General features: G+C 36.9%; 2 protein-coding genes across 6 annotated transcripts in view; one reads left to right on the top strand and one right to left on the bottom strand.

Moving 5' to 3' along the window:
• Nucleotides 1-1,155: 1,155 nt before the first annotated feature.
• Nucleotides 1,156-9,898, top strand: LOC148823463 (olfactomedin-like protein 2B). Of its 4 annotated transcripts, none has more exons than XM_088926766.1 (8): nt 1,156-1,656; nt 2,544-2,807; nt 3,226-3,333; nt 4,106-4,276; nt 5,891-6,092; nt 7,819-8,499; nt 8,873-9,049; nt 9,212-9,898. In XM_088926766.1, the coding sequence occupies exons 1-8, from the start codon at nt 1,471-1,473 to the stop codon at nt 9,811-9,813; spliced, it is 2,391 nt and encodes a 796-aa protein (XP_088782892.1). In that variant the 5' UTR covers nt 1,156-1,470; the 3' UTR covers nt 9,814-9,898. The 4 variants fall into 4 exon arrangements, with proteins under 4 accessions (XP_088782892.1, XP_088782891.1, XP_088782894.1 ...); XM_088926765.1 differs by having other exon boundaries at nt 7,816-8,499; XM_088926768.1 differs by having other exon boundaries at nt 1,159-1,656; nt 2,615-2,807.
• A 1,203-nt stretch (nt 9,899-11,101) lies between these two features.
• atf6 (activating transcription factor 6) overlaps nt 11,102-25,249 on the bottom strand; it is a 54,267-nt gene continuing 40,119 nt past the window's right edge. For both annotated transcript variants that reach the window (XM_088926769.1, XM_088926770.1), the window contains 2 exons: nt 23,366-23,450; nt 11,102-13,731 (listed from right to left, as the gene is read on the bottom strand). In XM_088926769.1, the coding sequence (XP_088782895.1) occupies nt 13,529-13,731; nt 23,366-23,450 (288 nt within the window). In that variant the 3' untranslated portion in view covers nt 11,102-13,528. The remainder of the gene's footprint in view (nt 13,732-23,365; nt 23,451-25,249) is intronic.

The following is a 25,249-nucleotide window of genomic DNA, read 5'->3' as shown; positions in this document are numbered from 1 at the left end:
AGAGAGAGAGTATTACTCTTTGTATTATTTAATTCAAGAACAGCCTAAGGCTTTTAGATTACTGTGTGATTTTGTGAGCGCTCTGGTCTGGGTATGCTTTAAATTATAAATTTCCCTGATTTTATTCTATAGTAGTAATTCTAAATAAACCAATTTATTAATTGACTAATTAATTGGTCAAAAATAAAGCGTGAAACTACAGTTCTGGTAAATTATACCACAATTTATTGCGGTTTATCATAGATTATAATGGTGATTATTGTATCTTTTCATTTGTGAGATTGGCATTAGACTTGCCAGACTCCTGACGAACTATTCAAGAAGCATAAAGCTCTAGGGATGTAGACGTTTGGCACAAATTCTGCTGTATCCCAGTTCTACATTACATTGACCCCTGGAACACGATCCCCATTTCTGATTTAGCACAGTTAGACACGATTTGTGAGGTTGCCAGTGGCCTCAAGGATAAAGCACTTAACTTTTCATAAAAATGATACAAAAAAACTAGCCACACCAAATAAGGAGCTCTTGTTGTGGGTTTAAGTGTCATACTGTAGCTGAAAAGACGACATTAGGTCTGAACCTTTTCCCAGGTTTACCAACCCAGAAAGGGTAAATGACGTATGGGACATCTTTTCTTAATGATATAAACTGCAGATGGCGCTACTTGCCCAGCTAAGGTCTAGTGCTCCGTTAACAAGTTCATCTGCACTGAAGAACGACAACCTGCAACATTGTCTCATGCAGAAAGATCAATCATCGACCATTCATTAACAATTCAATCCTGTCTATTTTTTACGTTACAAAACTCATGCAAAAAAACACTAACAAATAAATACTTATCTCGAGTACAAATAGCTTTCTGTTTTTGCTCTAATGATTCAGTACATTTTCTCTTAAAACTACTACTGCTGGCTTCCTTTAAAAATACTATAAAAGACTTTGGCAGTAGGTTACGTCTTACTGCTCCTTCACACAAGCAAAACTCATTAAAAGTATTATTTAAAGACATTTGGGTTCTGTAGAAACTGACCATGCAGGGTGAAATATCCCTATAAGCGAAATTGCTCGGACTATACAATCTTGCAGTATGCGTTTAAACTCCTCCCTGCTTTTGATTAATCCAGAGAGAACCTTCCCACCGATCACTTCTTCGCTGCATTCGAAAACTCTTTTGCTTGCGTCCATCCAGTTTTCATACAATCACTGAAGGATTTACGATTACCGGAGACTGCACGGGATTGATTTTTAATTCAAAAAGGGGACACGTTTCTTTGCAATTTGGTGCTTTTAACTCTTTGCTAGAAACTCCTGGAACCCCATACAGAAGCAGAATGCAATTCTTATTGAAATAAAAAGGGAGAATTTCTGGATATTGCGAATTGCAAAGAGGATAGCTGCAGCCAGAGTTGGTTTGACCACCCAGTCAATAAAGTACTGACCCTGGGAGTCCTTGCAGAAGTCTATGTGATGGCTAAATTGGAGCTCTGGTGTCTTTTGTGGTGTGTAGCGCTCAGTGGTACTTCACCTGCATCCAATGGAACGGCGAACAACAATATTAATGATGATAAGACCAGAGGGACAGAAGAATTAGATGAAGACTATATTGAAACTCTTGGAAGTGAGGCGGACAACCAGGAGAATATTTTATCACAGGTATTAAATGATGCGCTGTTTTTTTCCCCAGTGGGTATTTGTGTGTGAAATTCCATTCAGCCTTGTTTAAAGATTGATATCTTATTTTTCTCTGTCTTCAGGAATTTCCGCTGAGAATTATAAACGCTGTTTAGTTATATCTAGATGAAACAGCTTTTGCAGAATTTCAGGAAAACGTTTAATCCTGAGCATTAAAATGTAAAAATGCACTATACAGTATGCGCTTCGGTTAACATCAATTTTGGTGGTCCCTGAAAGCTTTAGTCTTTAAATTTGCCAAAAGTTTCGGCAAATGCAGTAATGCAGTTATGTAGCGGAAAACAGAAGTACTGTACTAGTGTCACTATGGGATAGTTAAATTGCGGAGTACTGAAGAGGTGAGATTTATATGCCCAATACTTTATAGATAAATACAGACAATCCATGCTTTATGCGTGATACAATTAACATTTGTTCTGTTTCATTTTTCTATCTGGATTTATTAAGGTGTTTGATGCAATTATGAGATTTTCTTCATACTCATAAACAACTACTAATAATAAAATAATAATTCTGGAATCTTTAAATTGGCATTCTCCCTAATCTGGTTAAGATCCCTCCACAGTGTAGTCTACAACTTTTTAGCGCTGCTTCATTTTATGTTATTTCAAGTAAAAAGGCCAACAAACAACACAAACTATTTGAATGATAATGTTGTTTTTTTTAAAACGAAACGGGTCCCTCCACGATACCACCCTTTACATGTCATAAGTATTTTTTGGGCGGTGGGGTGGTGACTCCCTTACCATACCAGGGGATTAGAAATTATTTTTCAGAAATGTTGAATATGTCAATATTGTGCACTGGTAACGCTGCTGGAAAATACATACATGTTCTTTTTATTGTAGCTGCTGGGTGATTATGACAAAGTGAAAGCGGTTTCGGAAGGCTCTGACTGTCAGTGTAAATGTGTTGTCAGACCCCTGAGCAGGAACGCCTGCCGGAGGATTGAGGAAGGCACTACCAAAGCGCAGGACTTTTACACAGTGGAGACTGTGACTTCAGGCCCAGGATGCAAGTGTGCCTGCATTGCTCCTCCTTCAGCCCTGAACCCCTGTGAGGGAGATTTCAGGCTGAAGAAACTTCAGGAGGCTGAGGCACAGAATATTAAGGTAACACTTAGACTGGAAGCGTCCTGTATTTTCTGCTACCCATAACAGCCCCATTACATTGTCCTTCAGCTTCATTTGGTGTGTTAGATAAACGGGTTTCTCAAATAAGATTCAGCCATGTGTTACTTTGGGCCACATTTCTGATGTGCAAATAAAAACTTACAATATGGCGTTTATTTTTATTTTTATTTACAAGTCTGTTGTACATTTGGTATGGTGTATAGCTTGGTATAGCTTTTGTGTTTTACCTCAGAATGTAAATATGCATATATTTAAAAGAGGAAGCAGAATTTAAATTTTTCAAATTAGAACGTATACGTTTAGTTTAATTAGTGTGCATGTCTAATTAGTGCTTACAAAAGTGTTCCAGAACTTATCTCAGATTGAACTCATTATGCATCCTTGCCTTTTCTCTTAGCTTTCAACAATTATAGACTTACTGGAAGGGGCCTTTTATGGTATGGACCTCTTAAAGATACATTCAGTCACAACCAAGTTGGTTGATCGCATTGACAGAATTGAAAAGGTAAGTCATCACCTTGTTCAACCAGTTACAGACAAGATGCTGCAGTATTTTGAGATAATGTATCAATAGATATTATCAGTAAAGCTGATCAAACCCCCCTCCCAGAAACTTCATTGTTCCTTATAAATACAGTAAATTAATATCTGAACTATAGTCCAAAAGATCTGAAAGAATAAAAGAAAAAGAGTAATTACTTAAGCAATGTTTACATGGACTAACCCTATTCCTTATTAAAAACTACATTTAGTCTTAAAACTACTTTGCCAGGACTATGACAAGTAAGAGCTCAGATTGATTAGATCTGTTGCACTAGTTTCAACAGATTGTAAAGAACATCTCTTTCAGTAGCATTTTCCCTGTTCAGGAGTTAACTGTCAAAATATGTAAACACCGCATGATGTTAGAGCTTTGCATGCATTGACAAAACTGTCCACAAGAGCTCTGAAGTTTAAAGAACAAACAAAAAATAATGATAGCTTTTGAGAGTAAATATGCACCGGAAATACTGTTTTCAAGAAGGTCACTTGATAAGATGTTTTATATCGCCACAGCATTGTGTTTTTCAGGACAGTGATGTATAAAAGTCTCAGAGTTGAAAATCGTGTTGGTGCTATTCTTATAAATTCATGTCTGAATGAAACCCTCATCACATCAATGTAGTGCTGTGGGCTAGCTGGCTGCCTCCTGTCAATTCTTTGAGTCGAGTCCGCTCAGCCTGCCTGCCACTACAGGACAAGGGTGTTAGGTTCTGAATATTGCCTTGTTTCCTTAGGCTGTTTCTGTAAACAACACCAAAGAAAAACAAAGTGTAAAGAGGGACTTTGATGGGCAGACACAGGTTAAAGAAAACCAGTCATTCCATCGAGTTGAGAAGAAGAAACGACTGAACAATTTGGCTTTAGCCCTGCAGAGAGATGCTGCTGCTGCATATATACACACTGAGGTAGGACTCATCCCAGTGGTGTAATGTACCCTCACAGAATGGACTTCCTTTCTCTGTGTGGGAGAGTTTATACTTTGTTTATAATGAGTGCATGCTGACAGAGGTACAGTATAGCTGTAACAGACACCTAGGAACCTTCACAGCACATTCATTACCCTGAATTTGCGTACCCTTTTAAATTATTTTAAACCGTCATTACCCTGATTGTTTGAGAGCACTAGAGTCTCATCTCACAGAGGTCTAGTGTTTTGGTGTAATGGGGCAAATGCTCATTTTGACTGCTGATCTTGGGCTCTCAGAAGAACTCTTCCATTAACAGTACCAAAAACATGAGAAAATAAGGCAGAATCTTTAATACGGCTCTATATGCTCTAGAAATGTACGTTTTCAAAACATTCCAAACACATGCACTCCTCAGTCCTACGCTGTGTTTTAAGAAACGGATTTAATGAATCAGGAAAATGAATGTCATGTCTCTCGTAAATAAAACTTACATATTTTTTACCTATGTAAAACGCATTAGTGTCAGATATTTAACTTCCATGCTACTGTTCTTTCTGCTTGTCAGATTTTTGTCCCTGTCTGGGAAAACTAAGGGCTACAAAAGTAGTTCATCAATACACAGATTTATACTCCTGGTAAAAGTACAATTGTTAACACACATCCTTGGACTATGAATCACTGCAAATGCTTACCATGAACATGATTAGACATTGGAAACAAATGACCAACCCATCACATAATGTAGCTTTACTGCCAAGTGACCAAAAGCATTTTTTCCATTACTTTTCTAATTTGAATGATTAAAAGACAGGAAAAAAAACTTTAAAATTATTTTCGCCACTTGAGACTTTACAGCTCAAATTATTTATATAGAAAGAAGCTTTTGGCAGAAGATGAATGTCTTTTTGCTGAGCACTATTGGCTTACTTTGTGCAAGATTCCTTCTGCTGCTCCTTACACCTACAGTTGAACTAAGTGTGGAAACTGAGCTGAAAATTTATTAGCCGTTTTACTTAGCAAAATTTAGCACCTAGCTTAACAGGGTTTGGGTTTTGTAGCCAAGATATCTTGTTTTCCTAAAGTTAATTCCTGGAATGAATTATTTTATCATTTTCATTTTTACCACACACTGGATCTGTTAAAGCATCCGTATTGTAAAAACTTGGATCATATCAAAGTGAGCTTTTTCTCCCCCAAATGGCCAAGTGTCAATTCTGTTATTCATGGAACAATTTTCCCGACAAACCTAAGTAAAACAGGACTCATAACAGTGAAGCCAGCTTAATGACAAATAACAAATGGAATGGAAGAATCATATTGGACATGAAAACAGTTATATAAAGTCCAGTGGGAAACTATTGGAATGTTTGCAATATATGTTTTTATGTGGGGCAAGAGCATTAATGACTTGAAAGACAAGATCATAGATTTGGAATGCTGTTTCAAATTCATTTTGTTTATAGTCACCAAGCTCTTCCATATGTATGAATGCCAACTTTTCTGTTTGTGAAAAAGTGATTTCCAGATTTCCAGGTGATCAGAATTTGAAAATGTGTTCTGATCATTTCTTGGTCCATAATATAACACTCTTCCTATAATTGCCTCCAACAGAAAAAATATGAAGAAAGATTTATCAAGGATCGAGAATTCACTAAGCCCCACTTAAAGAGAAGTCACACTGAACTCCCGACTCTGGCTCAGCAAATTAGGGAGCCACAGCAGACAAATGCCGTGGGGAAACCGGCCATCATCAGAGGAATAACTTACTATAAAGCCAACAATGTGGAGGAGGACACTGACACTGATGAACAGCGTAAGCAGATCCAAGATTGTCCTTAGAGCACCTATTTAGTAAATCCTTTTTAAATATCCAAGTTTCACCCAATGTACATTTGTGATTATTTACCTACCTAATGTAGAATTGTCAGTTTAAGTCTCATGTTACAGACATATCTCTTGTCCGGGTCACAGAGAACCCTGCTCCTTGACAGATGTGTCAGAGCCCCATTCATCTTTCAGCATGCGAGACAGTGCCAACTGGAGCAGCCTGTCTCTAACTGACATCACTGCATACTGTACTTGCAGGAATCCAACAACTCACAATCCAGCAAGCGGTATTGTTTCACCAGAAGCCACAAAGACCCTTGCTGACTGATTTAAGCCAACAATGCAGGGTATCCCAGTCACAACTTGCTAGTGGCATGATCTACATTCCAGTAGTGCTCAGCCTTAGTCTCTGAGCAAGTGTCTTTCACAGAAGAGCTATTTAGAAGCCCTAGGCATACCATTTTCTTTTGCATTAAAATTTATATTCAAGAGGTTAAGTGAGATGCATATCTGCTTAAAAAAACCCAACATCAACCCAAACCAAATGGCAATTACAATACCATTTTATAGTTTTTATACCGAGGATTATTTTTTAGCCAAATGAAGTTTTTGTGGTTTTTCCATTTCCCATCATTATAGTGTACACGAGTGACTTATTAGTTCACTCTCAGCTATTCTGTTGTTTGTTACTTGACCACAGCTGACATACACAGCAGATTCCTCTCGAAAACAAGAAAGGCAACTGTCCCTTGGTGAAAAAATGCCAATGTATAGCACAAACCTGCCATCATGTCTCCAGGCTGCTGTAGTTACATCCACTTTGGTGGTTACAAAAACATTGGCAAGGTGTTTTTATAGCTGATTAACAGGCTATTTCCCAAACAACAGAGGTGTTTTTTTCCCTTTTGGTTTTGCTCTTGAAAACTGGCAATCACCTACAGAACTGAACAGAGATTTCCAAAGGCAGAATTTTGTTTTTATTCAATGCATCTTGCCTTTATCAGAATGCAGCTTATTTCTGGGGTCACAGTAACCCAAGGGGATACTATATCTCAGTAGTACAGTATAGCGTGCAAGTCAGGACCATACCTTGAATGGGACGCCAGCTCATCGCAGGGGACACACAGGTCACACAGGGACAATTTAGATACACAGTTAACATAGCCAGCATGTTTTTGGAAGGTAAGGAGAATCTGGAGCACCTGGAGAAAACCCACTTAGACATTTAAAGAATAACGAATCAGGAAGTGCCCCAGTCCCAGACTGAAACCAGATTTTATTAATATTGTTTGTAAAATATAAGATCTTCATGTTTTCTGTGGTTACTACTTACTGTAGCAAATGTACATATGAAGAAGCTGTGTATAATGCTTGAGGACTGTGATACAGTTATTGCTTCAGTTGAATTTCTCCCTCTTAATTGTTAAGTATGAATGGAAGTTGTCTCCACTCCTTCACTGAAACAGCAGGCTATTTGGCTATGAGGTGTGAAGGAGTTGTTTTTTTCCCCAAGCCCCTATAAAATGAAACAAGTGCCTTTTTATTAGACTGTGGAGTCTGCTAAAGCAACTTATATTGACTTTTAAGGCAAAAAAAAATTTTAAAAGCATTTGCATTTGGAGATGATTTTTTTCACAAGGTTGGCAATGATTTTTTTAAAGACTTAAATACTAGCAGCTTTTAGATCTCTTTATTTCTTGCCTATCCAGCAGAGGATGAAAGTTTGAGTGGTGATGGGCCTGCAGATTTGCTGTTTGAAGAGCAGCTTATCAAGCAGACAAGTAATCCGGCTAGAAGCAACAGCAGGCCAGAACCAATGGCAGGACCTCCCACACCTACATCTTCCGAGAGTGAGACAGCTCAAAACTCTCAGTCAACACAGGCATCAGCTACGCACCCTGCCACTGAAGAATCTACAACAGCTGCCACTGTATCCTCTGGGGTTTTACCGTCTTTCACCATGACTGCCCCTAAGTTCACAACCCAAGAAACCACTGTGAAACATACAAGGACCACTGAGCAAAGCCCTGCCATTGCCACAACAGTTCCGGAAACTACCATCTCCCAGGGCACGACCACTGTCGCCACGACAACCAGTACTACAACAGCTAGTACTACGACAGCTAGTACTACGACAGCCAGTACTACGACAGCCAGTACTACAACAGCCAGTACTACAACAACCACTGCAAAGCCGACTACCAGTGAAACAGACTCTGTTACTGAACCAAATCTTACCACAACTAAGGCACCACTTCAAAAAACCATCACTCCTGCTACAGTCCCGCAAATAAAAACTGACGGCCCTTCTCCAGGGGTAAAACCTAGGCAGCCTTTCCGCTTGGATGAGGTTGTATCCCAGGAAAATATGGGGGATGAAGCACAGAAAAATGGTGAGTCCTGGCTTCCATCTTAGGTTTGCTCTGGTATCTCATGTACAAGTTTAGTTTCACTTTTGTTTAGCCTGAGCAACATTTTTTTTTCTTTATCAAGAGCCAAGAACGGATGTATTTATTAAGCAACGGATTCACTAAACAATTCACTTGAGCCTATTTATGCAAAATGTTAGTGACACGTTTCCGTGTAATCACACTTGTAAATGAGTATGCCTAAGTCAGAGAAAGACTCTTAAATGAAACTACTTTTTTACATTGGTTTTAATGAACTATGCCAGAGGTAGAGGTGGATGTTAAGCACACTGAAAAAAAACAAAACAAAAAGGTTTTTGTCTTTAAAAACACTAATTTTGTCAACTTTTGTTAATAGGAGTGTGTAAGGACACCTTGTCCACAATTTCTGATCCCGTGACTCATAACACTTATGGTCGGAGTGAAGGAGCCTGGATGAAGGATCCCAAAGCGAGTGATGACAGGATCTATGTCACAAACTATTATTACGGAAACAATCTTTTAGAATTCCGCACCATGGAGAACTTCAAGCAAGGTATTTTCTGTGTCATTTCTTTACAACAGGCAATTACTTAAAGGAGAATTTCTGATTGCCAATAAATGTCCTATCATTTTAATTCACAACTACGTTTTCTTGCCCCAGAGAAAAGTGTTCAAAGAGGTTTACAAGCTGAATGTTTTTTTTTCCCTTCCTAAGGTCGCTGGACCAACTCCTACAAGCTTCCCTACAACTGGATAGGCACGGGACACGTCGTGTACAACGGCGCGTTTTTTTACAACCGAGCCTTCTCGCGCGACATCATCAAGTTCGACTTGAAGCAGCGGTACGTGGCGGCGTGGACAATGCTGCACGACGCCGTGTTTGAGGAGGAGACGCCCTGGAGGTGGAGAGGCCACTCGGACATCGACTTTGCGGTGGACGAGAATGGACTGTGGGTGATTTACCCGGCCATCGACGACGAGGGATTCCACGAGGAGGTGATCATCCTGAGTAAACTGAACGCGGTCGATCTGAGCATTCAGAAAGAAACCACGTGGAGGACTGGCCTTCGGAAGAACTTTTACGGCAATTGTTTCATAGTATGTGGCGTGCTTTACGCTGTGGATAGCTACAACAAGATGAATGCCAACATCTCCTATGCCTTTGATACACATACAAACACTCAGATGATACCCAGGCTGCCTTTCCTTAACAATTACACTTACACCACGCAAATTGACTACAATCCGAAGGACAGAGTTCTTTACGCGTGGGACAATGGGCATCAAGTCACATATGCCGTCATATTTGCGTACTAAGAGGGGTCGCAGAAAGTTACAAAACAGGTTCTCGGCACTTTTCTGTATAAAAAAAAAAGAATAAATAATTTTATATCCCTGTGCAGATTGTAGATCAATCTACTTGGCTTATTACTTTTTTTTTTACTGGATGATGTAACTCGTACCGTTTTTGTATAGCTTCCTGTTTAATGTCTACCATGCCTATGTTTTTTTTGTTTGTTTTTTTAACTATGTTATTTATATTTCACTCCATTTCTCACCTCCAGAAGGGCTGGCAAATTAACTCCTTCATCACAGCATGACAAGGCTTATATTTTACTGCCTGCTATAAGTCAAAAATATATAATTGTATATAATGTAATTAAAATAACAAATAGAGGAAAATAAAGTACAGAGGAATTTAGGAGATAGTCTCTGGCCTTTCCTTTAAATTTTTAAAAACTAGTGAAAGACTATTGCAAGACCCGAGTACACACAACAATAAAAACAAACCCAAATAAGGATTAAACCATTTGTAAATAAGAATATGCACCTAAGCAATGGTATTGTACAGTGACATTTGTATGCACCTATGCAATAGGTGTGAATTACTGAATGATGTCGATGTATGATATACCACACACCTCGTTTAAAACTAACAAAATTAATACTATACTGTACCAGTTTCTGAATTGGTAGCTTTCAATCCTATTTGTTACAGTCCTCTGCATTTTTGTTCCAGTTACACCAGAGACTTAAATTCTTAGCTCTACATGTTTTTTTTTTTCCCCAAAAAACCACTTAAGCACTCTTCCTTTGGATTAGTTGAACAGTAACATATCTGAGCAGTGTGCAGTAAAAGAAAAAACATTTTAGTTACCGGTTATTTTCTAGTTTGAGTAACACAAAAAAACAGTCATAAATCACTTCTCTGTACAATACATGAAAATTGCATGTAATTTCCACTGGATTATGGGTAGTATTCTAATCCAGAAATTTGAACATGAAAGAAACTGTGGACAACACTACAGAAAAATGATGGTGTATATAAATGGCAATGGAAATACATCAAAATTGTCTCATTGGCTGTGGCAAAATGACTATGGGTTTCTTTGTGGCTTTTCTTTAATTCCCAAGTTTTAGCATAACAACTGTTCTCTTTTGAGTTTCTCTAAAAAAATGATTAATGTGCTTTTCCCTGTGTATTTTAAAACACAGCTTTTAGAAAGTAAACAGAAAATCAGAGACCTTATTTCATAGGATAAATCATTAATGTTTGAAATCTGTTTGCAAACAAAATGTTTTCAGACTGAAAAAAAATGATCAGTGTGGATTAAAGTTTTATTTGTCTAAATTTTACAATACAATACAAAGATCAAATGAATCTCACAGACTTGTCCTTTCTTAATGAACTATCGCCACACATCCTAGGTTTACAGGAAGGAAAAGCAAGAAAAACTTCTGATCTATACATTTTTTTTGTCAAGGTAAAAAATAAAGTAGAAACTCAAAACAAAATACAATTCCCAAACAACAAGTAATTTTTCACAGGTTTTGACCCTTGATTTTAAAAACATTTTTTACACTGTTGGTGGTTGTGCATTGCACATATTCGTACATTTTTATAAAAAAGTGAGCACTGCAAGCGATATATAAGCAAAGTTCACAGCTGAACTGTGCATCTGTCAGAAGTCCTAATTAACCAACACAGTGCTGTTCAGCCCTTTACCTGCTGTAAAAGGTTTTCCTTAATGACATACTGCAGGCACACTAGACATTGACCTGGGTGAAATTTCCACAAGTGTAATGGAGGGTCAAGCAAAACTGAGGATTAAAAAAATAAAACAGTGTTAAAGTATCAGACATTTATCAGCAGGAATAAACTACAATTTCATTATAATTTAATTAACCCTTTATAAAGCAACTGCATTTCACCAGCAACATGTGGTTTTAAAAAAGGTTTTCTTAATTACACAATACGCAAGTCCCAAGGTTCAGAATAGCACTGGAAATGTTTTATTCCTTTTACAATATCTTTAATATAGCATATCCTTTAAGTAAACTATCTTTCGTTTTTTCAAAATAAATACAATATATATTCATCTAGCAACTTCAGATAATTCTTTAAATTTTTAGCACAAACATTCAGCTACTTTTAATCAAATTGGTCTCACATTCGGCATAATAATGAAGTTCTACACTACACCGGATAGTGTATTTGAATAATCTGTATAAAAGTCTGGTTAATAAACACTGCAGTGAACAGTAGGACTAGCCCTGTATGTATGCTGCTGAGATCGCTGTGCAAAGAACTGTGTGATCTGTATAAAGAATTCTTTTAATAAAAGTAAAACCTGCACACCTTAACCCAGGTGTTTACACAAGCTTGTCTGTTCACTGCACTGATTCATCAGTGTAGGAGCCAAAAATGTTGGGCTCCTTCGACATGCTCTCTACCATTAGGAATTTGGCTGTAATCTCAGGTCCTAAAGCATTTTTTATTATAGTCTTTTAAGATTTTTTGATAGTTCATGTTCAAACTGAGAATTCTGAAACACCCAAAGCAAGTTATTTTTAATATAATTAATTACATGCCGAACAATGCTTTTTCAGCCTTTTGAAAAAAGGAATATTACAAGCTGTATTTTGAACACTAGGGCATTTCTTTTCCTGAGGAACAGCTTCAGAAATGATGATAACGTTAATAAGAATCTTTGACGTCTTTTTGCATGAACAATTCAAATACCATACACAGTACAGATATTTGTTAAGAAGTATTGCTTTTGAAGTATAAGGCTTCTTAAAATCTTCTTAGTATTTATAGGGGAGTGGTATAATTTTTAATTGATATGGATTTTATGAGGCAGTTACAATGCAAAGTGCCAACATCTAGCATAATTATACAGTATATGACAGTACAAATAGTAAAAAAAAACTATATCTCAGAACCTGAAAAAAATCTTTAAAAATAAAGCAAAATTAAAGACAAGACAGCTTATGAATAGAAGTATGACTTTAGTGGTCAATGATTTAATTTTAATGTCAATTCATATTTTAATATCAATTGATATGATCCAGCATAATTTAATATTATAGATCCTTTAATGTATGTATACGACTCCAACTAAATTAGAGGATACGTTATGAATTTATAGCTTTTCACATCTGTGACAAAAGCTTCAGGTCTTATTTGAGCCTTCACTCTGTGGCTTGGTGCGCAGGACCAAAAAATTGTTATATGAACAGGAAAAGAGAGGAACGCCGTAAAAGCAAACACTTCATGTCATAGAGAGGTGACTCAAGGTTCATTCTTGAACCACCTGCTGTTATTCAACAACTACTTTGATGAGGATAAGAGGCTGGGAGCCCACAGCCAAAACAGAACTTACACGTCACACACCCGGCAGCTCCACTAATATAGGGCAGAGGTATAGGAGAGGAGCAGTACCTGTTAGTCACAAAGGACAAAAATGCACATGAATGAATGTGTAAAACATAACTTGAATTCTGGATTTCTGCAAAACGGGCTTTAAGATATTCTGAAGTATTTACATTAAAGTTTACACTCTTTAGCAGACATGATTGATAGATGCAGAGGAAAAATACATTCAGTGAAGAAACAGAATTTAGGGAAAACATAATGAAGGTGAAATCAATTGACCTGAAACATTATCTTCGTAAAGACGTGCATTCTTCAAAAAACAATATGTATAAAACACACTGCTGGGTATCATTCCAGCAGTGCACTCCAGGCTCATGTGGCAGAACCTGTGATTGCTCCGACAGGTGGTGTGGCCTGCCTGCTGGCGGAGGAGTAGAAAGAGTCAGTCCGATTGCCACTGGAGGCCCGTAGGAATGGGGGGATGCTGGAGGCCTTGATATGGAGGATCCTGGTGTCCATGACCTCACAGTCAATCTGCATCATCACTTCGTATTCTTCTTCCTTTATCACACTCTCTGCAATAAAAAAACAAGCCATTTCAGGAACACATACCAACATAACTCCAACATAAGAAAGAAAATCCATGTGAATCGTATAAAAGGATTTTTAATGTTCCATTGACGGAGATCTGTAGAAAATGATAGCCCTCATTTTTAATAGCTTACAAAATAAGTTCCAAAATTCAGATTGTGCTAGTATAGCACCATTTCTGACTTGGGCATTAGATGACACCTTTCATGACCAAAGTGTCTTCTTCTTTCCTTTATTTTTAATTTTATTCATACTCCCTTTAAGTGAAGGCTTTGCAGCCAGTGAACCAGAAACTGGAAAATAAGACCGGACACTGTAAATCCTCAACCCATCACAGTGTAGGCTAGGCTGTGAGAAGTTAATGAGTGCATCAAGAATGGGGATCCAAGGATTTACAACACAACTCATATCATTAGAGGCAGAACCTGAGAGGGAACTCCTATGGATATCAGAAAATATGAATATTTGAATACAAGTTGATAATTCAAATTTCTTTTAAGAGTTATTGTTAAAAATTCCAGCTCCCAAAAACTGCTGCCCCCGGTGATCTTGTCTACTGAAACACCACAAATTCCTTTCGGCCACTTGAATCAAATCTTGCAGCACCCATTCTAGATCTTAATAGTTATTTCCTATAATTTTGTTTTGTTGTTCGGAACAAACAAGCGTGTTTTTGACTTGCGACTAATTTAGGCTACACATTTCACTCAACTTTATCCATAAATTATGAGGCCATAAATTCAGTTGCCGACCAAGGAAGGAAATATCCTGTTGCGCAAGAGGTTCACTTAAGTTAGGGGTGGATGCGTTTGCTCTCAGATGCAAACTGTTTTTCAGTTCACTCAAACTCCCATCTTGGACAAATGCCAGACAGCATTTACGTATCAATCCTTAAACTGTCTCAAGTTTACAGTACCACTGAAGTTCAAAAAATGCTGTAATTTCTGAGAGAAACTCCTATCATGGGTTTCTTTGTGGAATACTATGGATCCACATAACTGAAACCATATGGATTAGATGCATGTATTATACATTACCAACTTTACTGCCGTCTTGAATGACCCAGCATTCCGGATGAGGACTAAAAAGTCAAATAGTTCCTTAGGGGAAAATCTTCAAGTCTTAAAGCACCTGCAGAACCCATTAAACCTATTATCATCCTCTCTTTGCCCTACAGAAGCAGTTATAGCTTCTGTAGTTTAAGCTTTCTGCATTTGAAATTGTCAGAATTTACGGTTTCAGATGATCCAAGCATAATCACAGCCCTCCAGTATAACAATATATCAAACTTAAACTGAACTGTGCACAACTAAATGATTGCACTGCCACCACCTTAATTAGCTACCTTCCATTTCATTGTTCCTTTTGCATGAATGAACTCCTGAGAACGGACTTTATATTTGGTCTCTGCTTTTCAAATGTAAACCCTTTAATAATCATTTAGAAACCAAGATCCGATAAGTTAGCTAAAACACTTTGCTTCCTCTTATTATGCGTTCCTTTATTAACTATGCAATACAAATGATAACAATTAGCATACTGTACATCAACAATATTTAAGCATTTTTGTCAAAACTTTAGACAAACGGATCCCAAATTTCCATTCAGTTTGAGAAGCTTCCACAGCAGATGGGCCAGACAATCCATCAAGCTGAATTGAGAGCACACAGAGGAACATGTGGAGACATATCTGAAGGGTTACATCACTGGAGAGAGCCTGGAAACTGTTCAGATGTCTGACCAAGGCCACATCACTCAGACTGTGGATCTGCATTGTTCAACATACAGTAAGTCCTCTACCCATCATTTCAAGCCATTAATCATAATAAAAAGATCTAAGCAAAGCAGGATTGTAACAAATTTGCTTTTACCAGCATCAGCAATTTAATGATGTTTGCTTTTCTGGACACCCAAGCCCAAGTTTTATAAACAACTCTATGAGGGGAAAAAAAGCTTAAATCCTCTCGCAGGATAGATTCATTTACACGTATCACTTTACCGAAGCTGGGCTGGGTAGTTCAGTCTTCAACAAGGAGCTGAGACAGACTTTCATGAGAGAAAGTCAGCAGGCTGCCTAACAGCAGACGTGTCACCAGACAAGGCTCTGGCACTGATTACACTATGAACTGCTTGCTTACACTTACACAAATCACACTTGTGCCTTTGACTCTGCATTTCAAATGCAATCTGCATTGTAGTCAAGCAATATGAATCAGTTAGTAGCATCAAGGCTAAAATGCAGTTAGACTGCACAATTAAATCTTGGCAAATATGGTCACACGTTACTCAAAATGCATTATTGTCCAATCTAGGAAATGCAAACAGAGAAAATAAGGGAATATTTTCATTCCTTACGTTTAAATTTGTATTTCTTCAGAAACATTGTAGAATACTTCCCACAACAAAAAAAACATTTTTAATATCTCACTTTGGCCAAGTACAATTATTTAATCTCTTACAATTATTTAACAAGTTAATCTCTTAATTAATCTCTGAATTTGACTTTGACCAGTAAAACAAAGACTGGCAACATTTGACCAAGGCTATAAATAAAATATCTCCTAACTCCATCATAAACATTACACAACATTATATAACAACTGCCATTAAAAACATTTATGCAAATCACATTACAGGCATATAATTATTTTGTTACAATTCATAACAAGACCATTGCAGCCAAAAGCTAAGAGCAGAATTCTAGAAGGGGAAAGTTATTGTACTGGAAGACCCCATTAAGGACTTGAAACCTGTCAAGAACTTTCTGCAGATGCAGCTCAATAACAGTGGTCCTATTATGTTTAGGTGTTTAACATTCTTTTATGCAAGTTGTTTTATTGTGTTGTGAAGTCTTTCAAAGGAGTTATGAAAGGGATATTTAAGTCCTTTTAAGTAAAAACCAAAACAATCTTAATCTTGAGATTGTAACAGTATGATATGACAGCATAGCAATATTCTTTACTGTTAAGCCAATATGCTGGTATGCAACAGTTAAGATTTTATTTCATGTCAGCTGAGTCTGTTTAACAATCTCTTTATAAATTTCACAGTGCTGCCAGTGCTTCAGCATATGAGCAAAACATTAACAAGTTTAATTTAACAATGCATAAGGACTGAATTAGTTACCTTAGAAACAAAGCATGACAAACTGGAAGAAAAAAAATGCTCAGGGATAAAGCATTAGCATTTCATTCAGAAAATCAAATGGAAAAAAGATAACATTTTAATTTTAAATTTGAAAGATGGCAATAAAGATATTAAATATTGACAGTTAACTCCTGATGTGTCATTCTCAATGTGACACAATATTTTATTACAACTCGGTATTAAATCAATACCAGAAATACAACTCAGTATCAAGAGCAAAATTACTCTGTATTTTTTATGATGATAAAAAAGATTGCTTCTGATAAGATGGCGGACTGCAGGAAAAACATTTTGCGGACAATAATGTTAAAATAACTGATTCTTCTTGGTTGTTGCGATAAAAAGTCCTTTAACCAGGACCAAGGCAGAAAGAAGCAGAACACTGAGTCATTACTGAGGGTTCCAGGTGAGAGTCTACACTCTCAGAAGATCAGAAGTCTGTGCTCTGTGAAGTTGCTATCTCCTCCCTTAGAGCAATCTCCAATCCTACAGTATGTTCCCATTCCAGCTCACAAGCTTTTTGTTCCAAATGGCTGAGTCACCTTGTTATGTCCAAAGTTTCTGAATAAAAGAATGGCATTCATTGCTGCACTGCAAGTCTACTTAATCCAAAATAAAAAGTAGATTTTTAGACAATAGCAGGCTCCATCATTAGAGGACAATAAAAAGGAAACATAACCAGCAATTAGGAAGTATCTTCATGCAGACACTTTATCACAGAACGCCGTTTGCCACATCCAGGATTGCATTATGAATTGACAGAAATACCTGATGATTTCAAATTATAAAGAACAAAATTTTGGTTTGCGCCTGTCTCCGCTACATAGTGATGTAAGAATGTGTCCTCAAATTAGAATATAATGATTACACATTAGTTTTGATACATATTAAATTGACACTCTAGAAAAATATCACGTCAGAAAAAACATAATGTTACATTATGGACCTGGTAGAATTATCACATGACATCAGGCAGCCCTGAAAAAAAGTTCTTTTTAGGAATTACTACCTCCAAAGAGCAAGTTTCTAATATACTTTAGAAACAAGCACACAAAAAAATAATGTCATTATGATCATGTCATTAAAAAGTAGTAAAAATGACTAGAAAATCACAGGAAAACTGTAAAACTTATGTTTGGTATGAAAAAAATGAGAGATGAAAATTTAAGAGCTCCTTTTTCCTAAAGAAACAAGCTCCTGCTAATTGTTTCCATATTAAAATGTATTTTAAAGTACCCCACATATGAGTGAAAAAAATAAATTAGTGGTGTCCTGGGATTTAATTAAGTACAAACAGGGTCTTGATTTCACTGGGCTACACCTACAAATCCTGTAAGACAGTGGTTTTTGACAATAAGATTCCCTGTCGACAATATATTTCCAGTGGAGCATGAGTCCTTTGGAATAAATTATATCTCTGGTTACATTTTTCATGTTTCCCTTCAGAGAAAAAAAAATCAGCAGAATTTTAACCATTTTAAATCAAATTAAAGTTTTAAAAAATGCATTTAAGCAAAGGCTATTTTCTACACTTGAGGTGTTACCTTGAAAAACATTATTTACTCAAATAAAGTCAACCACAGTGAAATATTTTATGTGGCTGAAATGGTCATGGATCCGCGAAGACTTATCTTTAGCAATACTTAGACGAACCCTGCATGACTAATTAAAGCCTTATGGTTTCAGGTTTCTGCTGTGCACCTGTAACAATTTCTAATGACAAGAGAGGGGAAAAAATCTGAAAGGAAGCAGCACTTGAGAAATTTAGAACAATAAACTAAAGCGCCATGCTTATAGAACCCACAGCTGGTATAAAAACAGAAAGCATTCTGCACCACACGTCAACACTGTTGATGTTTTTGCACTGCTCAATTTGCTGGCAAGTCTCGATTCCCCAAGGTCACTCAGCAATACTGGGAAAGGGTTAGGGTCAAACGATACACCCAAAATACACTGCACTAATGGTCATATGTGAAAATATTATTGGCCGTTTCCAAAGATACCAAACTGTGTCATCTGTGTGATTGGCTGCCTTTGAACCATGGGAATCATTCCTATTAAAATAAATTCTTTCACGTTTCATTCCTTATAGGGTAAAGTTAAGTCCACCTCAGAACGTATCCTGTGATATAAAACCCGCTGTGTTCAATAAGAAGAAAATCAGAATGCCCTTCGTATAGCAGAATACTGGACCACTTTCAAGCTCATCGCATGTTTTGCAGTTTCACGTATTTAACCACCTTTTTCATATTTGCAGGACCAAATAAAAACAGTCCAGATGGAACCTATTTTTCTCATCCAGAGGGTTTCTCTAAATGAATTCAAGCTGTGAATGGAAAGAATTACATACAATAAGAGCTACACCTGGAACAATTGCTCTTGGTTTCTTCTTTTTCATATAAAGTATTATTTAGCATGATAGCAGAAATATAAAAATGTTTTCAAGCAAGAAAGCGTGCACCAAATTCAAGAAACATTGAACAATCAGGTTTTCTTTCCATTTGGGGGAAAAAAACCAACTAACAGCTAGAGTACATACTGCAGGCAGTCCCTTACATAACTCCTAGGGTGACTGTCAATTGTTAAAAACAGAAATTGTGTTTCTAAAACAATGCTTCCTTTTATTAGATGAAGTCTTAAACAGAGGAAACTGGGCTGTCATGGGAATGAGCTAATAGAAGAGAATATTAGCTAACAGATTATTTAGTTTGAACAAAATGTATCATTCCATTGTACAGAGCACTAAGGCATGTTTTCCACAGATGTGTAGCACAGCCAAACTTGAAATACCTGGGCTTGATTCATGGACTTGATTAATATTAGCCCTAAGTGGAATTGCAACTCATTATTTTAACAAAAATCGGTCCTGCCAAGATCTGCCACAGATATTAAACAGATTCATTCAAATGGAGCAGTTCTGAATAACAAGTGCAAACCATCGATCCACCTTTAACTGATGGGCTTCTCCACTGGGGTCAAAAGAGAAGCCGTTCGCTAGTAAGGGTGCACTGGGTGCTGGAATATTTGACAATACTTCTACTGTAGCTTAGATTAACCACTTGAAGAATGTATACACCATAAATCCCCCTTTTTTTCACAAAAGCAATCTGTCAAAGTGAGGCATCTGTGTAGGTTCATCTTAAGTATCATAAAGTGCACAACGTGTCAACCATACCATAATGCAACAGGGAGACACAAATAAATGTTCATTAGAAGTGGAATGCAGCCATGTGGACAGAATGTCCGAAAAACATCACCATTTAACCTGAGGGGTTTCAAAGGAGGATTTATTTTGGAAAGTGTTCCCCCTGTGTGTACTAATGTTCACTAAAAGCCAACATAGGTGTTAAGAATATATGTTTTGAACCTCCCTGATTCTTCAACCTTTATGAAAGGTATTTATTCCCTACTCTACTTCTAAAGCATAGTCCTGTTTTATGTTCAATTGACCAATAAACAAAAAATAACCCTATTTACACTAAAAAGACATTTTATTTGATATTACTGAAGGCAAAGAACTAAACTCAGCCCTTTGCGTAAGGTAAGCTTTCATACTATATGTTTAAGAAGCATTCCTTATAATGCAAGCACAATGAAAATAACTGATGAGTTTCTGTGTTTAAATAAGATGGTATAATGTAAAATAAACACAGATCTGCATTTTTTAAGATGGGACAGCTGACATCTACTGGACCAGGTCCACAATGCCCTGTATGCATGTAATGGTAATATTATTCATCTGAGTCATCCTTGCTTTTTACAGCTCCTAATCCAATCTGATGTGAAGATGATTTCACTGCAATAAAAAGCATTCAAAAAACAGCAGGAAAACAAAAAACAAAGAGACACTGAGCACTCAAACCAAATATAATCACGTTTCACCCTGACACCATTTCTTTCTTGCATGGTTCACAGATGTGCTTCCTTTTCATAGCTATACTATTTATTATTTGGGCATTCTTTACTGGTCATAGGGTTAATTAACATTCAATGAACAGGGGTTCAATCATTTTAAAAAGTATTAACAAATTATACTTAGTAGACTTAGTCAAAATACAAGGTATAGAACTGAATTGTACTTGCAGGCATTCATGTTGTGAATAGAATTTAAAAAGTAATGCATTACTGAACTAGAAGTTTCCATTAATTTGTTTTACCTGTGTGGTTTTTCTAACAACAAAAGTGTTTATGCGTCTCAAAAAAGATGTTCTAAAGTGTTTCTATTTAAAAAAATATCAAAGCTTATGGTATTAACACTTTGTTTTTACTATGGAAATAAACAGTAAGAAGCCCATCGGTCTACATTTTGCTCAAGTTGTGTGCGTGTCTATTTTCACATGCGCCATATCTACAGAAAATCCCAACACTATGATCTCCTGCATTTTACTCAAAATAAATTCTGGTCATTCTGGTCTGATGGCGTCTGCTCAAGACAAGTGGTTTGTTTTTCCCTTTCAAAACACTGGCAGATCAATTAAACTGTTTAAACTGATTTTTAATTTGTAGATCTCCCTACATCATTTGCTTAGAATATAAATTTGGGACTCTCTTACATATGTCCAGTCCTTTCCTATAAGGATTTTCCAAGGAATTCACACCTACAGATTACAACATAGATAAAAAAAAAGATCTTCACCCTTTAAACGTAAGGGGTGAGTTACCGGTGCCTGATCATGCTGGACAGAAAAGAAAATACACTTGTAAAATGCAAGGAAGCGAACTTGAACAATGAAAAGTGGACATCTGTTTTTGAGAGAGAGGGTTTTCTCAACAGAGGCCATCAGGAAAAAGTGATGATTCACTCAGATTTTTTTAGATTTGATTACATGAACTTCCAGGACCTACAGTACAAACTACCATAAACCAGATGGGCATCACTGGACAAAAGGGCCTTCATTAGTAACTTTTATTTTGCTGTTATACATGGACTATAAAGACTATAAACATGGAGCCAGAAGCAAAATGGAGAGCTCTAAAACAATGTTCTTCAAATGTGTTTCTAATTGATTTACAGCCCTGGATGTGCACTATGCTTCCTGTATGTCTAGTTTCTCTGTCACATAATTGTACATTTGTTGTTTCCTAACCATTTGTCTGCATTTGCAAGTTAAATGACAAAACCTTGGGGGATCAAGTCCATCAGTATGATATTCAAACTCGTCACTTCCTTTAAAATAAACTATTAACTTAATTGGAATCTCACCGTTAATGCACTGTTTCCTGCAAAGCACAAAGAATGAAGTGCCTCATCAAATCTTACACAACAGTAACAGCAGTCCTGGGAGTTCAGGAAATGGTAACAGAGAGTGAATGCACACACAAACTGTCTATTTAATAGATTTAAACTACATGGTATAAACCCACATAGCAAACTTTAGTGGTAGTGACTTATTTCAGCTTACTAAAAGAGAAAAAAAATGCATCTGGTTCCTATTAGACCCTATAAAAAGTCTAACATGTAATTAACAATGTAAATAAGCCAAGCACAGGGCTCACTATTGTTTTAACTTGTCTTTGAAGACAGATTTGCTACAATACAAGTGGAAAGAAAAACCCAAGTGGGACTTTGAAAAGAAAAATATCAATATTTATAATAATAACAACAAATGATAGCCTTCCAAAATAATTAATAAACAGCTTGTTAAACATATATCTATTTCCATTAAGCCTGGGGGAAAAAAAACAACATATAAACATTTATTCTTTTAACGATGACTCCATAGGCCTTAAGGTACATACTTACAAGTTTTAATTAAAAAAACTACTTTCTCACAGTCATGTCTAATCTGGAAGAGAGGTACTGTAGTGCATTTACTCCATATATCGGGATAATTAAATCATCCTGTAAAATAACCAAAGTTAACTGAAGAACTCCCTAATAACAAAGGAGCAATTAACCATCTGTTTAGCTCTACAGCTTTACGCTTAGTTTTCAAACTCTGACTGTGTGGTCTCCTTTGTTTCTGTCTTGGTTAAACAGATGAAATGAAATGAGTCATGTACTGTTTCCTCTTGTTGTTACTGTTACTGTTGGGTAATCCTTTTATCTTCACCTTAGCTTGAGTCAACCAGTCATTTTACCTTCTTGTGTACAAAAAAAGACATTTGTTATCATTTTGGTTTTGACATATCTAAGGGGTTCAATAATGAAAAATGCTGAACTTTCACACAGAATGTTAATCAGAAGAATAAACGAATAAATCTTATAAAAAGAATCCTAAATGGCGTTCAACAGAGTATCAATAAATAAAACACGCAAAAACCTTCAACAAGCACAATGTTTTGCCCTGTTACACACAAGTTGTAACAATACGGTTATCTGTTGTTTTCGTGACTGGTTCCCTTGCTTAGAAAATGTGGTAAATGACCTGTTTTCTGCAGCAAGTAAGGTAGTTTGTCAAAGACGGAGAAAAGGAGGGGTAAATGAAATATCTGATACGATTACATTGCATATATGCATAATATACTTACCATTTGTGTTAATAGCAGGTAAGACCAAAGACATCTTGGGCCTGTTCCCCTTAATGTGATTTGTAGCAGGCAGAAGAAGATGATCCTGAAACAAAGGTTAGAATGCAAAGCTATGAATCATTTTAACAAGAAGCAGCATTATTTGCAGTATTAGAAGTATTTCCAGTACACTAGCTACAGCACTGCAATTGCACGTGGAATTGCAGCATTTCAAGGCAAAATGTGAAATTACATTTCGTGTGACCTATTTTCGTTATTTGGATCGAGGGTTGTCAATTTTCAAAACCTGTCAAACAGTCCCCCCTCCACCCCCTCCCCCCACCCTCATTTGATAACGTGGTAAGAATAAGAGGGACAGTAAATTAAACCAAGTAATTACTACATCTGTGAGATACTTTGCTATTCCTTCCATGTCTCGAGAGGGGGGTTCTTTGCCAAGTCAAACAGGGATTTGGAGAGCTGACATCATTGTCTCAATCTGCCTGGCGAGGATGTGAGAAGACACACAGACCCGAGAGGGATGGGTTCTCTGGGTTAGCACATGAAAACTACTTTGGGTAGGGTAGAAACTGAACTAAAATAAAATCACCTAGGCACTGTGGTCCTTGTATCACATGAGAAAGTCAATGGGTCCAGATAGTGAACAGCTCCTTCGTCCACCTTCTAATCTAACTGATTTCGGCAACACAGAGTCGTGGGGGAGCCGAGGTCTATCCCAGCGAGCACAAGCCCCCCCCTTTTTTTAAGAACCTGATAAGCATGTTTAAAAATACAAATGTAACTTAAAAGGGAACCTTCCATTAACATGTATGTGTACAGGGATGACCGAGATGTGGCGATATGGAAAAATTGCAAACAGGACAAAATTTCAAAAACCGCTGCGAAAACAGCACTACCGCGTTTCCCTTTTCATCTTTTTTTTCTCTCCCACGTTCCAATTAATTTCATTCAGGACCTGGTCAGCTTACTGCCATCTATGAATAACACCCAATATTTGGGGGGGGGGGTGGATGTGCACATTCAAGTTTCTCCAAGACCCCAGCAAATTTTTTTCTGCAGTTCTGAAGTACGTGAAAGTAGTCTTTGTTGTAATTGATTTTGCTTAAGTAAAAGATAAAAAAAAAGCCTCTGAACCTCTCTAAGTCGCTTCTCTCAGTTTACAGTCAGCAACCAGCTGTGTTAATCTCTCACCCCAGAGGCTACAGCTTAACCTACTGCTCACAGCTGCGATTGAGCACTGAGCAGGTCACATCCTTAACTCTCTGTAAATACAGTAGTGCAAACTGACGTGGAAAACAGCCAGATTCAAGCTTGAAAAAAAACAAACAGGTTGGGGTCTTGCAGTTCTATTTTTTACATTGAAGTCCTGACACTAAAAGGAAGATAATGTACCATCAACATAAAAAAAATTAAATTTACAATATATTTCTCCACAACATGTTAGCTTTACAAAACATTCAATCTCTTCAATTAAGTAATTCACTGTATTTCTGCCCCAGTTTTACAAGGCTGTGTTCTCTTATTCTTCCTGTAAAAAGTAAAACGGACATCCTGTTTAAAGAAACTGTTGGTTCAGATCTTCTTTAATACTCAAAGGACTAATGCTAATTTTATTACCCATACCAAGGTAAAAAAAAACTTCAGCCTTTGGACAAAAACATCTATTGCAGTATGTTCTTGAATGTAGCGGAGATCTGGAATCTGTCCAGACTATACATTTATTGCAGGCTAACGGGGTCCCACAGGATAACTCCAGTAAGCAATCAGTGTTAAAAATGGAACTCTACTGGACAAAGAAAAATAGAATGGAAAAATAGAAACTCAAGTCTAATTTATTACTTTTTTGTAAACACGAGTCTTTGACTGTCAGACACCCATTGTTGC

This window comes from Atractosteus spatula, chromosome 11 (assembly GCF_055471065.1).
Source record: "Atractosteus spatula isolate fAtrSpa1 chromosome 11, fAtrSpa1.hap1, whole genome shotgun sequence".
In the NCBI taxonomy this organism is placed as follows: Eukaryota; Metazoa; Chordata; class Actinopteri; order Semionotiformes; family Lepisosteidae; genus Atractosteus; species Atractosteus spatula.
Note: the sequence above shows the minus strand (reverse complement) of the source record. Positions and strands in the feature narration are given on the sequence as shown.

Coding starts and splice junctions, on each gene's coding strand:
- LOC148823463 (XM_088926765.1), top strand. CDS start 1,471: ATGGCTAAATTGGAGCTCTGGTGTCTTTTGTGGTGTGTAGCGCTCAGT. Junction 1,657..2,543: donor AGGAGAATATTTTATCACAG/GTATTAAATGAT, acceptor TTTTTATTGTAG/CTGCTGGGTGATTATGACAA. Junction 2,808..3,225: donor CTGAGGCACAGAATATTAAG/GTAACACTTAGA, acceptor CTTTTCTCTTAG/CTTTCAACAATTATAGACTT.